Consider the following 16,913-nt stretch of genomic DNA (forward strand, 5'->3'; position numbering starts at 1 on the left):
TTAGTATTGTGGAGTAACTATGTTGTTGAGCCATCCTCAGTTTTCTCCCATCACAGCCATTAAACTCTGTAATTGTTTTAAAGTCACCATTGGCCTCATGGTGAAATCCAGAAGCTGTTTCCTCCCTCTCTGGCAACTGAGTTAGGAAGGACACCTGTATCCTTGTTGTGACTGGGTGTATTGATACACCATCCAAAGTGTAATGAATAACTTCATCATGCTCAAAGGGATATTCAATGTCTGCTTTTTTTATTTGTACCAATAGGTGATCTTCTTTGCAATGCATTGGAAAACCTGTGTTTGAAATTCACTGCTTGACTGGTGGACTTTACAAATAATTGTAAACTCAGCAAAAAAAGAAACATCCTCTCACTGTCAACTGCGTTTATTTTCAGCAAACTTAACATGTGTACAGTAAATATTTGTATGAACATAAGATTCAACAACTGAGACATAAACTGAACAAGTTCCACAGACATGTGACTAACAGAAATTGAATAATGTGTCCCTGAACAAAGGGGGGATGAAAAGTAACAGTCAGAAGTATCTGGTTTGGCCACCAGCTGCATTATGTACGGCAGGACATTTCCTCCTCATGGACTGCACTAGACTTGCCAGTTCTTGCTGTGAGATGTTACCCCACTCTTCCACCAAGGCACCTGCAAGTTCCCGGACATTTCTGGGGGGAATGGCCCTAGCCCCCACCCTCCGATCCAACAGGTCCCAGACGTGCTCAATGGGATTGAGATCCGGGCTCTTCACTGGCCATGGCAGAACACTGACATTCCTGTCTTGCAGGAAATCACGCACAGAATGAGCAGTATGGCTGGTGGCATTGTCATGCTGGAGGGTCATGTCAGGATGAGCCTCCAGGAAGGGTACCACATGAGGGAGGGGGATGTATTGCCTGTAACGCACAACGTTGAGATTGCCTGCAATGACAACAAGCTCAGTCCGATGATGCTGTAACACACCGCCCCAGACCATGACGGACCCTCCTCCTCCAAATTGATCCCGCTCCAGAATACAGGCCTCGGTGTAACGCTTATTCCTTCGACAATAAACGCAAATCCGACCATCACCCCTGGTGAGACAACCACGACTCATCAGTGAAGAGCACTTTTTGCCAGTCCTGACTGGTCCAGCGACTGTGGGTTTATGCCCATAGGCGACGTTGTTGCCGGTGATGTCTGGTGAGGACCTGCCTTACAACAGGCCTTCAAGCCCTCAGTCCAGCCTTTCACGCAGATGAGCAGGGACCCTGGGCATCTTTCTTTTGGTGTTTTTCAGAGTCAGTAGAAAGGCCTCTTTAGTGTCCTAAGTTTTCATAACTGTGACCTTAATTGCCTACCGTCTGTAAGCTGTTTGTGTCTTAACAACCGTTCCACAGGTGCATGGTCATTAATTGTTTATGGTTCATTGAACAAGCATGAGAAACAGTGGTTAATCCCTTTACAGTGAAGATCTGTGAAATTATTTGGATTTTTACGAATTATCTTTGAAAGACAGGGTCCTGAAAAAGGGACGTTTATTTTTTGCTGAGTTTATGTGTGGGGTACAGAGATAAGGCGATTCAAAAATCAGATTAAACAGTATTATTGCACACACTTATTATGTGACTTGTTAAGCACATTTCTACTCCTGAACATATTTAGGCTTGTCATAACAAAGGGGTTGAATACTTTTTGATTCAAGACATTTCAGCTTTTCATTTTTATTTACTTTGTAAAATTTTCTAAAAACAGAATCCACTTTGACTGTAGGGCAGTGGTGGAAAAAGGACCCATTTGTCATACTCAAGTAAAAGTGAAAGTCACCCAGTAAAATACAGCTTGGATAATAGTGTATTTGGTTTTAAATATACTTAAGTATCAAACGTAAATGTAATTGCTAAAATATACTAAAATATACTAATATATAAGTATTAAAAGTCAAATAAAAAAACGTCTAAATCATTTCAAAATCCTTATACTAATCAATCCCAGACAGCACAAATTTTATTTATTATTTTTTTGGACTGAAATTGTGGGATAAACAATGTTTTGAAACCTTCATCAATTACTATTATTTGGATTCAGTTCTTTCCAAAGTTCTTTCACACAAAACATTCCAGTAAGAAAAAAGCAGGAAATATACTTATAATTATATATAATTATCCTAAATATACTATACTGTCGATGTTGAACTTTTCTTTGCTGAAATGTCAAAATCTCGGGTGAATGTTTTGAGGAAGTGTTGAGGCTATGAACTGCAGACACAGAAAGATGGCAACTTTGTGATGTCGAAACAGTTTCCGTTTGAACATTTGGACTCCGTATGGACGTTTGACTAAAACAAGCTCTTCTTGATCTACTTGATAATACATTTGACACATTAAATGTTATTTACTGCCACATTAAATCAAACATGATGTGATTATCTTACATTAGGCTATGTAAATAGCTATTCTAAGATAAATGTTGCCCTCAGAAAATTAGGGAATCAGTCAGCATCAATTACCTATTTAATTCATACTGTGGTTGATAACTTTTTAGCAAGCTAGTACGTTGATTATTAGGTCACAGTGTAACACCCTGATCTGTTTCACCTGTCTTTGTGATTGTATTTATACCTGTGTTCTCTGTTTGTCTGTTGCCAGTTCATCTTGTTTGTCAAGTCAACCAGCATTTTTGTTCTCAGCACCTGCTTTTCCCAGTCTCTCTTTTTCTCGCCTTCCTGGTTTTGACCCTTGCCTGTCCTGACTCTGAGCCCGCCTGCCTGACCACTCTGCCTGCCTGCCGACCCGTACCTTTTCCCCACCTGTGGATTATTGACCTCTGCCTGGTAGTGCGAACTGGCCATGACTGACCCAGCAGACCCGGGCCAGCTGCGCAAGCCATCTCCTCTCAAGGAGCCTCCATTTGTAGGCATGAGGAATTGCTTCATGGTCTTATGGAGGGGGTCCAAACGTTGGCTGAGTGCCATAACCGGGCATTGGACATGCTGCTGGAGCAATTCTGCGGGTAGTCTGGGGGGGGGGGGGGGGGGGGGGGGGGGGGGGGCAGCCTGCCACGGTGGTAACTCAGTGGTTAGCAGCGTCGCCCCATAGGCCACTCCACCTTCCCGGGCGCCCCGCTTACCTCCCCTGGAATGCTTTAATGGAGAAACGAGCACCTGTCGGGTGTTTTTAGCTCATTGTGCCCTCGTTTTTGAGCTTCAGCCCTCCTTCATTTCCGTTGATCACTCCAAGATAGCCTACCTCATCACGCTGATGTCTGGGAGGGGTCTCACCTGGGCTACTGCCATATGGGAACAACAGCCGGCCATGTGCGTGAGTCTGGAGGGGTTTGTGGGAGAGGTGAGAAAGGTTTTTGATGCCCCGTTCTCCGGAAGAGAAACTGTCCGAAAGCAAATCCAGCTCCGGCAGGACACCCGCAGAGTGGCCGACTATGCGGTGGATTTCAGCACATTGGCAGTTGAGAGTGCGTGGAACCAGGAAGCACTGTTCGACATGTTCCTGCACGGCGTCTCGGAGGAGGTTAAGGACGAGCTTGCTGCTCGGGAGTTACCCACGGATCTTGACTCCCTCATTGCTTTGACCATCTGCTTCGATGGGTGATTGCAGGAATTACAGACGGAGAGGAAATTTGATTTAGCTCGCACGTCCAGGGATTCCACCTCGCCTCCGAGTCATCCTGGAAGTCCCCAACGGTCCCATTGCCGAGAGCACCCGAGGTTTCCCGACCTTCCTCGAGAGTCCCCAAAGACGGCCGAGGCACTGTTTCCCTAGCCTATGCAGCTAGGCAGAGCTGGGCTGTCACCAGCGGAACATCAACACAGGATCAACACAAGGAGCTGCCTGTATTGCGGGATATTTGGTAATTTTGTGTCCTCTTGCCTGGTAAAAGACCAGGTTCACTGGTAGGAGCGAGTACTCTGGTGAGCCATATGGAGAACTTTTCTGCTTCCCTTACTCGCACCTCTTTTCATGTCGTTCTGCTGTGGGGAAACAGGTCCAAATCTCTCTGGAGATTTGACTCTGGGGCCAATGAGAGTTTTTTGGACACTATGCTGGTGTCCGAGCTGAAAATCCCCACTCTGCCCCCTCCATTCCCATGAATGTTAGAATGCTGGATGGGCGCTCTATAGGTCGAGTCACCCATAACACCACTCTCATCAACCTACGTGTGTCAGGGAATCCTATCGAGACCATTCAATTCCTGCACATCAAGTCCTCCAGATTCCAGTGGTTTTGGGATTCTACTAGCTCCAGCGACACAATCCCCTCATCAACTGGTCTACAGGTGCTATCACGCCCATTGTCAGAAGTCGGTGCAACCTGCCCTGGGACGTCTTCCTGGGGGCTCGGAAGTTGCTCCTGACCTCTCCGCCATTTCCGCGGAGTACCAGGACCTTCGGGAGCTGTTCAGCAAGTCCCGAGCCACTTCCCTTCCACCGCACCGCCCCTATGACTGCGGGATTGACCTTCTCCCTAGCACCACTCCCCCCCCCCCCCCCGGGACGTCTGTACTCTCTGTTGGGACAAGAGACCAAGGCTATGGAGACCGACATTGGGGACTCCCTAGCTACAGGATTTATCTGTCCCTCTTCTTCTCCCACTGGCGCAGGGTTCTTCTTCGTGGAGAAAAAGGACAAGAACCTGCGCCCGTGCATTGACTACCGGGTACTCAATGACATTACTGTGAATAACTGTTATCCGCTACCACTCATTTCCTCAGCCTTCGAGCCGCTCCAGGGGGCCACTGTTTTATCCAAGCTGGATCTACGACACGCCTACCACGTGGTGCGGATACGAGAGGGGGACAAGAGGAAGACCGCCTTCAACACGGCCAGCGGCCACTACGAATATCTGGTCATGCCCTTTGACCTCACCAACGCCCCTGCCGTGTTCTAGGCTCTGGTGAATGATGTTCTCCGCGACATGTTGAACCAGTTCGTCTTCATCTACATTGATGACATCCTCGTCTTCTCCCGCTCCCCCCAAGAACACGTGTTTTATCGCCTCTTTATCCGGGGTTACAGCACCCTGGCCTCCCCCTGTCTGCACTTACCTCTACCAAGGTTCCGTTCACATGGTCCTCTGCAGCTGACTGAGTGTTCCTGGACCTTAAACACCGCTCACCACTGCTCCTATCCTGGTTCATCCTGACCCTTCCCGTCAGTGTCTGGTGGAGGCTGTGACGGAGAAGTCCGTCACTGGCTGCGGGCAGCATTTGGTACACTGACACACACACACATTCATCGCGCCTCCCTGCTCCGTTATCAGCTACGTTAACAATGTGGGTCGACACACAAGTTAACGTCCCTATCTTAGTACATACATTTCACACTTACCTCCCGTCAGTACCAGGTTATGGTATAAGGAATATACAGACGTGTTCATGTTTAATTTAAGCAACGTTTATTATACTTATCAATGTTATGGATGAGCTTGTTTGTTTGGTTCTGTTCCTCTCTCCATCTCTGTAGCTTCTGGGTATGCTGCTGTCATGACGTTGCCCTCTTTGGGTACAGAGAGCACCCTCCCCTTCTCTCTGCACCATCCCCCTCTCTCTCTCTCTCTCTCTCTCCTACACCCAGGCTGCTGTTAGGCAGGTCATAAATTCCTGGAGGAGATTCTTCCTCATGGCCAGACAGTATAGAGAGAAAGTGAGTTTTCATAGAGAGAACAAAGGAATTTCTTCCACCTCACAGAACTTGAGAACTGAACAATATTCATGTTCTGGAGAATGTATGAAAGGTCGGTGAAATAGCCAGCTACGAACTGGTCCATTTGGTACAATTTTGTGAAACTCATGAGAGACAATACAGCCACATTACCATAACCATGTTTATACAAGAGTCTCAGTTATGAGGTCTGCATCTAATTATTGTATAAAATGAATGAGGCAAGATGAAACTATTTGTGAAATGATGTGATGCTATGTAATGATGTTAATGTGAGAGGATTGTATTTCTGTTTAAAGTTTCAATGAGTCATTGGCCCGCCCCCAGGAGGACAGACATGACCTGGCGTCATGGGACAGCTCTTTTCAATGTTCCGAATAAAACCCCCACCTGGGTTTTCCCACTTCAGACCATGTTTCTCTCAATTACGAGAGGGCTAAGGTTTGAGTAGAGACCATGTTTCTCTCAATTACGAGAGGGCTAAGGTTTGAGTAGAGACCATGTTTCTCTCAATTACGAGAGGGCTAAGATTTGAGTAGAGACCATGCTTCTCTCAATTACGAGAGGGCTAAGGTTTGAGCCCATTGCTAAATTCTTAACCATACCACGTGGTTAAACTCTGAGACTATCTAACCGACAGAATAAGAACAAATCTTTGATACTAATTACTAGTCTGCAGCTAGGAATTCGGTATCATTGAACGCGAAGACGGACAACCACCGAAACATCTATTCTATTACAACATTGCATGAATGTTACTCTGAACTAACCATTCTAACCACAGCAGAGAGAGAGAGAGGGCGGACAAACTCTCCAACAGAAACAAACATTCCAACAGAGATCACGACGACACACTGAACGTAAATATATATATTGATTGCAATTATTCCCGAATGAGTGAGCGTTCATGTGCAAAGGATTAGCATTTCAATTGTTAGAATTATCAACTTTGTAGTGTCTTTTATCTCAGTGGACCCCCACTTCCCATTTGTCCACCAAGCCTCCATGCTGGTTTAGCCCACTAGGGCACATTCCCCTATAATTTCCTTGTAACCATATCTACCTTTTTGTTTGTGCATTTCTGTGATTATTTAGTTAGTTAATAAATAAATGATTTAAGACAATTGAAGTATGGATGACTCATAGTGAAGACCGGGTTCGTGCAGATAACCAACAATTTATGACTGCTTTTCCCAGTCTCTCTTTTTCTCGCTCTCTTGGTTTTGACCCTTGCCTGTCCTGACCCTGAGCATGCCTGCCGACCTGTACCTTTGCCCCACCTCCGGATTTTTGACCTTTGCCTGCCTTGACCTGTCTATTGCCTGCCGCTCTTGGATTATTAAACCATTGTTAATTCGACGTTGTCTGCATCTGGGTCTTACCTTCATACTGATACAGAGCGAGCTTTTCTACATGACTTCTTCCTTGCATTGGAATGTTCCAAACCGATAGTCCTTCTCAACATTACTTATACACTTAGAAAAAAAGGTGCTATCTAGAACCTAAAAGAACCAAAAATAGTTATCCTATGGGGGGAGCCGAAGAACCCTTTTGAAACCCTTTTTTCTAAGCATGTAGGCCTCAGTTTGGAGAAGATCCTGTTGTCATCAAAGAGGAACAAACAAACATTGTCCTCACAAATAATGGTCAAATTCACATCAGAAACAAATCAAATAGTGAGTTCATGCAAGAGTTGTATAGGCAGCGGTTTAACTCTTTGCCTTTCATGGTACTACAGTTGAAGTTGGAAGTTTACATATACCTAGGTTGGAGTCATTAAAACTTGTTTTACAACTACTCCACAAATTTCTTGTTAACAAACTATAGTTTTGGCAAGTCGGTTAGGACATCTACATGTGCATGACACAAGTAGTTTTTCCAACCATTGTTAACAGACAAGATTATTTAACTTATAATTGACTGTATCACAATTCCAGTGGGTCAGAAGTTTACATACGCAAAGATGACTGTGCCTTTCAACAGCTTGGAAAATTCCAGAAAATGATGGCATGGCTTTAGAAGCTTCTGATAGGCTAATTGACATCATTTGAGTCAATTGGAGGTGTACCTGTGGATGTATTTCAAGGCCTACCTTCAAACTCAGTGCCTCTTTGCTTGACATCATGGAAAAATCAAAAGAAAATCAGCCAAGAAATGTGTAGACCTCCACAAGTCTGGATTATCCTTGGGAGCAATTTCCAAACGCCTGAAGGTACCACGTTCATCTGTACAAACAATAGTACACAAGTATAAACACCATGGGACCACGCAGCCGTCATACCGCTCAGGAAGGAGACGCCTTCTCTCTCCTAGAGATGAACATACTTTGGTGCGGAAAGTGCAAATCAATCTCAGAACAACAGCAAAGGACCCTGTGAAGATGCTGGAGGAAACAGGTACAAAAGTATCTATATCTACAGTATCTACAGTAAAACGTGTCCTATATCGACATGACCTGAAAGGCCACTCAGCAAGGAAGAAGCCACTTCTCCAAAACAGTCATAAAAAAGCCAGACTACGGTTTGCAACTGAACATGGGGACAAAGATCGCACTTTTTGGAGAAATGTCCTGATGAAACAAAAATAGAACTGTTTGGCCATAAGGACCATCGTTATGTTTGGAGGAAAAAGGGGCAGGCTTGCAAGCTAAAGAACACCATCCACACCGTGAAGCACAGGGTGGCAGCATCATGTTGTGGGGGTGCTTTGCTGCAGGAGGGACTGGTGCACTTCACAAAATAGAAAGGCATCATGAGGAAAGAAAATGATGTGGATATATTGAAGCAACATCTCAACACATCAGTCAGGAAGGTAAAGCTTAGTCGCAAATGGGTCTTCCAAATTAACAGTAACCCCAGGCATACTTCCAAAGTTGTGGCAAAATGGCTTAAGGACAACAAAGTCAAGGTATTGGAGTGGCCATCACAAAGCTGCGGCCCTCAATCCTATAGACAATTTGTGAGCAGAACTGAAAAAGCATGTGCGAGCAAGGAGGCCTACAAACCTGACTCAGTTACACCAGCTCTGTCAGGAGGAATGGGCAGAAATTCACCCAACTTATTGTGGGAAGCTTGTGGAAGGCTACCCGAAACGTTTGACCCAAGTTAAACAATTTCAAGGCAACGCTACCAAATACTAATTGAGTGTATGTAAACTTCTGACCCACTGGGAATGTGATGAAAGTAATAAAAGCTTAAATAAATCATTCTCACTACTATTATTCTGACATTTCCCATTCTTAAAATAAAGTGGTGATCCTAACTGATCTAAAACAGGGAATTCTTTACTATGATTCAATGTCAGGAATTGTGAAAAACTGAGTTAAAATGTATTTGGATAAGGTGTATGTAAACTTACAACTTCAACTGTATATCTGTATAATCAGTCCTCTGATGTTATAGGAAGGGGAATAAATTAAATGTTTACATTGCAGAGCTACAATTGACCAATGGCAAATGATAGAAGTCTATGGACAATAACATTCCCTAATCCCACACTGCTTGCAATCAGGAATGCTTGTCACAGTCCAGGATCACAGTTTCTAATCTATTTCTTCAGAACCTCCAGGCAGACCCTTGGAAATAAATGCTCAGCAGTTTTTCATGATTGTTCTTAAATGTTGCAAGAAATTATTTTCATCAACTCGTCCTACAGTCGTGTCAAAAAGTTTTGAGAATGACACAAATATGAATTTCCATATAGTTTGCTGCTTCAGTGTCTTTAGATATTTTTGTCAGATGTTACTATGGAATACTAAAGTATAATTTCAAGCATTTCATAACTGTCAAAGGCTTTTATTGGCAATTACATGAAGTTAATGCAAAGAGTCAATAGTTGCAGTGTTGACCCTTCTTTTTCAAGAAATCTGCAATCCACCCTGGCATGCTGTCAATTAACTTCTGGGCCAAATCCTGACTGATGACAGCCCTTTCTTGCATAATCAATGCTTGGAGTTTGTCAGAATTTGTGGGTTTTAGTTTGTCCACCCGCCTCTTGAGGATTGACCACAAGTTCTCAATGGGATTAAGGTCTCTGGAGTTTCCTGGCCATGGACCCAAAATATTGATGTTTTGTTCCCCGAGCCACTTAGTTATCACTTTTGCCTTATGGCAAGGTGCTCCATCATGCTGGAAAAGGCATTGCTCATCACCAAACTGTTCCTGGATGGTTGGGAGAAGTTGCTCTCTGAGGATGTGTTGGTACCATTCTTTATTCATGGCTGTGTTCTTAGGCAAACTTGTGAGTGAGCCCACTCCCTTGGCTGAGAAGCAACCCCACACATGAATGGTCTCAGGATGCTTTACTGTTGGCATGACACAGGACTGATGGTAGCGCTCACCTTGTCTTCTCCGGACAAGCTTTTTTCCGGATGCCCCAAACAATCGGAAAGGGGATTCATCAGAGAAAATGACAGTTTAATCCCTGTACCTTTTGCAGAATATCAGTCTGTCCTTGATGTTTTTCCTGGAGAGAAGTGGCTTCTTTGATGCCCTTCTTGATACCAGGCCATCCTCCAAAAGTCTTCACCTAACTGTGCGTGCAGATGCACTCACACCTGCCTGCTGCCATTCCTGAGCAAGCTCTGTACTGGTGGTGCCCCGATCACGCAGCTGAATCAACTTTAGGAGACGGTCCTGGCGCTTGCTGGACTTTCTTGGTCGCACAGAAGCCTTCACAACAATTGAACCGCTCTCCTTGAAGTTCTTGATGATCCAATAAATGGTTGATTTAGGTGCAATCTTACTGGCAGCAATATCCTTGCCTGTGAAGCCCTTTTTTTGCAAAGCAATGATGAGACGGCACGTGTTTCCTTGCAGGTAACCATGTTTGACAGAGGAAGAACAATGATTCCAAGCACCACCCTCCTTTTGAAGCTACTAGTCTGTTATTCGAACTCAATCAGCATGACAAAGTGATCTCCAGCCTTGTCCTCGTCAACACTCACACCTGTGTTAACGAGAGAATCACTGACATGATGTCAGCTGGTCCTTTTGTGGCAGGGCTGAAATGCAGTGGAAATGTTTTGGGGGGATTACGTTCCTTTGCATGGCAAAGAGGGACTTTGTAATTAATTGCAATTCATCTGATCACTCTTCATAACATTCTGGAGTATATGCAAATTGCCATCATACAAACTGAGGCAGCAGACTTTGTCAAAATGTATAGTTGTGTCATTCTCAAAACGTTTGACCACGACTGTACATGAAGTTACTAGAGGGTAGCATGCAGTGGAAATGTATCTACAGTACACACACGAATATTGATTTAGAATGGAACACCCTAAACACTACTACTGTGACATTAGGAATGTTTCTTTTTTGATTTGATGCTGTTGACAGATACAGTATAATCCTATATTTTTAGACATGGTCCTATTTAATATTTTATAACCCTGTTTATTAGAAAGAAAAATCTTAAATAGACATGTTACAGCATTCTAAAGATAAACATTTCAAACACTAGCCACTACTTTTCCCTAGTTTTGCGTTCAATGGCCTGTAACCAATAGGTGTTGATCTCTCTCCAGGAACCAAAGAAAAAACATATATATAGGAGCCAACGCAATCACAACACTGGAGTAATCTGAAATAATCTGCCCCAATGTCACGTAAAGTCCAAACAACAGCTTTGTCTCACACAAAGCACCCAGAGCATGTGCTCACTGAATTTCCGATTGATACAGTATACTGCATGTATAGAAATATCTCAATGAGTGCATGTGAGCCCATCCTCTTTCCTAGTGTTTGTTTACCAAACCATAGTTTTTATAGCAGTCACTTACTATGGGTTAAAATAAACCCAAATCATCTATTTCAATGGAATGTAATGATTGGTTCGTTCCAATGCATTTGAAGTAGGGTATAGATTGGGCATTTTGTGGACATTTTTGTTCCAGTCTATTACAGACATACTATATAATCTACTATAATCTACTTTAGCAGATGGCTATGTTGTCGTTTTTTGCCAATAACTCACATTGGGGTTGCAGAGGTCCACATCAGTAACAGAGAGAGAGACACCCTGGGGCGAGGGGTCTCGTTTCAGGCTCTCATCTTGGTACAGATCCTGGTGTTTGTCCTTGGCCCGGGGCAGGGTGTAGTCATGGGCATAAACGGGGTAGTCTGTGAGGGGCCTGCGACAGATGTGGTAGGATGTCCCACAGGCCTGAACGTTCTCAGCTGGGTTACTCCAGCAATGGTTCCTAGGATGAGCTCCAGGGCCTCCAGGCCCGGTCCTCAGCTCCATGGCACCCGGGGCTAGGGTAGCATTCTCCTGGGCTGATGGTAGTACAGACTCACAATCAGCAGCTGACCTCCGGACCACATCCAGATACGGTCCTGCCATCACTGGGATGGGCCCTGCTGCGTGGTGACCGGAGAAGAAGGGGACAGAAATGAACATCGAAATTATCGATATTCATCAAAATTGTATAGAACACATGTTTTGTCATGCTTTGTTATGTTGTTACTATCTATGTCAATATGATCAAGGAGACATACCATAAGTGTTGTGGTCTGTGGTAGATTCCTTACTTCGTGTGGTGTCCTGATTTTTCTTGGCCCATTCTTTTCCATTTTTTGTACTCCCTTTCTTACAAGTCTTCTGATTCCCAGGCTTTTGACTCCCAGGCTTTTGACTCCCAGGCTTTTGACTCCCAGGCTTTGGACTCCCAGGCTTTTGACTCCCAGGCTTTGGACTCCCAGGCTTTGGACTCCCAGGCTTTGGACTCCCAGGCTTTGGACTCCCAGGCTTTGGACTCCCAGGCTTTGGACTCCCAGGCTTTGGACTCCCAGGCTTTGGACTCCCAGGCTTTTGACTCCCAGGCTTTGGACTCCCAGGCTTTTGGCTCCTTTTGATTGGCATTCTGGGCCTGGCCACTTCCCTGTTGTCATTGACAATCTGGAGTGTCACAAAAATCAAACACATAATAAAAACATGTCTGTTTTGGAGGTTGTCAATAACCACATTTCCATTCACAGTTTTTATCCAACTAAAGTCATCATATAAAAAATTATAATAATGTGGAGGAGGGGGGACATTTATGACGAAATGTGAGGTATATAAACCAATGTACATGGTATTATGACCAGAGCTCTCGAGAATAAACGCTATTGATTAATTTTGATGGCTGGTCTCTGTCCATTTTATGCAAATAAGAACTTTACAAATCCTTAGAAACGGACAGAGTGTTTTAATTGAATTGGTTAATGAACACATAATAACTAAATTAATCTAACAATTACACTATTACAACTTTGAAGAGTAAGTTGAAAATTGGATTGAGTTCCTACAACTGCAAAAAATATTTGGGGAACCACTGATGTAGCACTGATTCTGTGAGCTGTTGGCTAGAGCACATGTGCCAAGACCAGAGTAGGCCCATTTGGTATTTAACGCAACAGTTTGTGACAAAACTATCGGTAGAGTTGAAAATGCGATGGAAACATTTTGAACTTTAGGTACATGAAATCTTAAGAGAAGATGTACATTTTGTGTGCAATACGTCATCACACATGGATTTGTATCTGCAAAAAGTCAATATGGTGGAAACACCACTGGTGTAAAAATATGTCACCAATTGGATGGAAACCTAGCTATTGTCAGGTTCAAAAAGCTCAGTCGTGTCTTATGGTGGTTTTACGGGTTAGTATTATGAAAAGCTAGTCATGCATTTTTTCTGGGTGAGATGCTGGCACTACTGGTGTCCAAATCCCATTTTCGGATACCAGCACACTGCACTAGTCTTGTTAGCATCTGTGCCAAGCTGCCAACACAGCGACTGAGAGAGGCTCTGAGTGCCCAAATGTGGATCCACTCCAACACCATTGGCAAGCAATACCATGTCTGGACCACACTGTGAATTAGTTAGAGTAGGCACTCCCTTAGCACTCCCATGGTGCCACCCCAGCAACCCACCCGTCTTTGCCATGTGGCCCAGAGATTATGGGGGCATAGTGGTACCCATCTCCCAGCTGAGCCATCTGTACAGCATTGAAACTTAATCAGCATTTGTGTTAAGTGATTGCCCAATTTAAAGCCAAGAGGCTCGTTGGATGTGAAAACAGGCAGATCAACATCCCATTATAAGATTGTAAAACTCTGAGCTGGCATGGAATGGGCAGCATGGAGTCTGCTGCCGATCATTTACCAGGTCTCTCTGCCGGCTGTTGGGCCTGTCTGGATTCTGAGCCCAGCCATCGTAACTCACCATCTACATACAACAACAGAAAGTAAACAATTATTAAATCAACTTTAGGAAAGAATAGATAGAGCAAATAGAAAATGTTTAATTGTAAACAAATTGTACAAGCTCATGGTACTGGACAAAGTGAAGGATAGGTATTTTCCCCAACCTGAGTTGGTGATATTGGTGGGGTTGGTGGTTTTTCATTCTTCTTTATGCTCGACTCGCGTCCTCCTCTTCCTCCTTTGGTCTTGACATTGGTTCTGATCATGGCTTTGGCCTGGACCTCAGTTCTGAGCATGGGCTTGACCATCTCTGAACAACAGAGTCACACCAGTCAGAAGTCTCTCTAAACTCCCAAACCTTGATAGGTAATGTTCCAATATAACACTGTGATTGAGACTTTTATTTTGAGATATAATCTCTTGTGTCCATTCACAATCACATTTAGTTTCAGTACTATACAGTGAAGTCTACCCTGTGTCTCAAGTACTAGACACTAATGCAATGCCCCCACCACAACTTCATGTACTGTAGTACACTGACTAAATGACACATGCCCTGCACTTCCCCCAGTGTTACAAAACGAATATCCTGTTGGCACAGTGCATTCGGAAAGTATTCAGACCCCTTGACTTTTTTCACATTTTGTTACGTTACAGCCTTATTCTAAAAAGTATTAAATAATCAATTTTCCTCATCAATCTACACAAAATACCCAATAATGTCAAAGCGTCAGGTTTTTAGATTTTTTATCAAATGTATTTTTTGTTTAAAGACCTTATTTTACATAAGTATTCAGAACCTTTGCTATGAGACTTGAAATTGAGCTCAGGTGTATCCTGTTTCCATTGATCATCCTTGAGATGTTTCAACAATTTGATTGGAGTCCACCTGTGGTAAATTAAATTTATTGGACATGATTTGGAAAGGCACACGCCTGTCTATGTAAGGTTCCACAGTTGACAGTGCATGTCAGAGCAACACCCAAGCCATGAGGTCGAAGGAATTGTCCGTAGAGCACCGAGACAAGATTGTGTCGAGGCACAGATCTGGGGAAGGGTACCAAAAAATGTCTGTAGCATTGAAGGTCCCCAAGAACACAGTGGCCTCCATCATTCTTAATTGGAAGAAGTTTGGAACCACCAAGACTCTTCCTAGAGCTGGCTGCCCAGCCAAACTGAGCAATCAGGGTAGAAGGGCCTTGGTCAGGGAGGTGACCAAGAACCCGATGGTCACTCTGACAGAGCTTCAGAGTTCCTCTGTGGAGATGGGAGGACCTTCCAGAAGGACAACCGTCTCTGCAGCACTCCACCAAACAGGCCTTTATGGTAGAGTGGCCAGACGGATTTGCCAAAAGGCACTTGAAAGACTCTCAGACCATGAGGAGCAATATTCTCTTGTCTGATGAAACCAAGCTTTAACTATTTGGCCTGAATGCCAAGAGTCACATCTGGAGGAAACCTGGTACCATCCCTACGATGAAGCATGGTGGAGGCAGCATCATGCTGTGGGGATGTTTTTCAGTGGCAGTTGCTGGGAGACTAGCCAGGATCGAGGGAAAGATGAACGGAGCAAAGTAGAGAGATCCTTGATTAAAACTGGCTCCAGAGTGCTCAGGCTTCAGACTGGGGCGAAAGTTCACAACGACCCTAACTAAGCACACAGCAAAGACAACGCAGTAGTGGCTTTGGGACAAGTCTCTGGATGTCCTTGAGTGGCCCAGCCAGAGCCTGGACTTGAACCCAATCTAACATCTCTGGAGAGACTTGAAAATAGCTGTGCAGCGACGCTCCCCATCCAACCTGACAGAGCTTGAGAGGATCTGCAGATATGAATGGGAGAAACTCCCCAAATACAGGTGCGCCCAGCTTGTAACGTCACACCCAAGAAGACTCAAGGATGTAATCACTGCCAAAGATGCTTCAACATAGTTCTGAGTAAAGGGTAAATGTGTAAATGTGTAAACTTGATACATAATTATTATTTTTTACAAACATTTCTGAAAACGTTATTGTGGGGTTTTGTGTGTAGATTGATGACAGGGAAAAACAATTTGATCAATTTTAGAATAAGGCTGTAACATAACAAAATGTAGAAAAAGTGAAGGGGTCTGAATACTTTCTGAATGCACTGTAATTCATCCAAGGCCTGACACCCAAGTGTGTTAAGAAAAGCTCCCGTCTACACAACACTCTACGTAAGAGAGATTTGGGTGCTATGGAAATCTCATCAGACACTTGAAAACTGTAGGCCACACTCAAGTGACGCCAAAGCCAGATTCCATATTGTGGAGTGTCTAAATGAAAGCATGTGAATAGATCCGCTTAACCTCAAACTCCCCAAACAATTTACCTTCGTTTTGATTGTTCTCAATGTTGACTAAATCTAAATCGTTTTCTGGAGGGACTTTGGCGGGCAGCCAGAGAACAGTATTGCCGCTGGCAGCGGCATGATCTGCAGGGAGAGAAATCAAAACTGTTAAGGGTTTATTTGGCTGACCAAGTTCAGGTCAGGCCACAGTGAAAACAAAATGGAGGCCCTAAGTACCACAGACAGTCAAGTAGGTTACCCTGTGGCCGGCTATGAGCGTTTAAGCTTTCCAATTTTATTTTTGAATGTGTCCTCCTCCCTCAAACAAGTTTTGCAACAAAATACTGTAGTAGACTCCTGGGACAAGTGCCAGTGATCTTTTTACCTCATTGGGCGCAAAAACATCTAGAGATTTGGTCCAATACTCTCTTGGCAATGTAACTGTTTTTCTGTGCATTGCTCATGTTTGACTATTCTGTTGAAAATGTGTGTCTGGCTAATGCTAAACTGTTGATTGATCGTCTTTCAGAACTTCTTGAGTGTAGGGGGCAGGATTTTTGTTTTTGGCTAAACAAAGTACCCATTTGAAACTGCCTATTTCTCAGGCCCAGAAACTAGAATATGCATATAATTGTCAGATTAGGATAGAAAATACTCTAAAGTTACCAAAACTGTCAAAATATTGTCTGTGAGTATAACAGAACTGATATTGCAGGCGAAAACCTGAGGAAAATCCAACAAGGAAGTG

The 16,913-nt window shown here is 43.9% G+C and overlaps 1 protein-coding gene across 1 annotated transcript; it reads right to left on the reverse strand.

Annotated features, from left to right (window-relative positions):
• Positions 1-10,765: 10,765 nt before the first annotated feature.
• LOC110504082 (pollen-specific leucine-rich repeat extensin-like protein 1) lies at positions 10,766-16,311 on the reverse strand. Its single transcript, XM_036961818.1, has 5 exons — positions 16,208-16,311; positions 14,022-14,167; positions 13,817-13,879; positions 12,168-12,567; positions 10,766-12,029 (listed from the first exon to the last, which is right to left on the reverse strand). The coding sequence occupies exons 2-5, from the start codon at positions 14,163-14,165 to the stop codon at positions 11,614-11,616; spliced, it is 1,023 nt and encodes a 340-aa protein (XP_036817713.1). The 5' UTR covers positions 14,166-14,167; positions 16,208-16,311; the 3' UTR covers positions 10,766-11,613.
• Between the last annotated feature and the right edge of the window lie 602 nt (positions 16,312-16,913).

This window comes from Oncorhynchus mykiss, chromosome 24 (genome assembly GCF_013265735.2).
Source record: "Oncorhynchus mykiss isolate Arlee chromosome 24, USDA_OmykA_1.1, whole genome shotgun sequence".
Taxonomy (NCBI): Eukaryota; Metazoa; Chordata; class Actinopteri; order Salmoniformes; family Salmonidae; genus Oncorhynchus; species Oncorhynchus mykiss.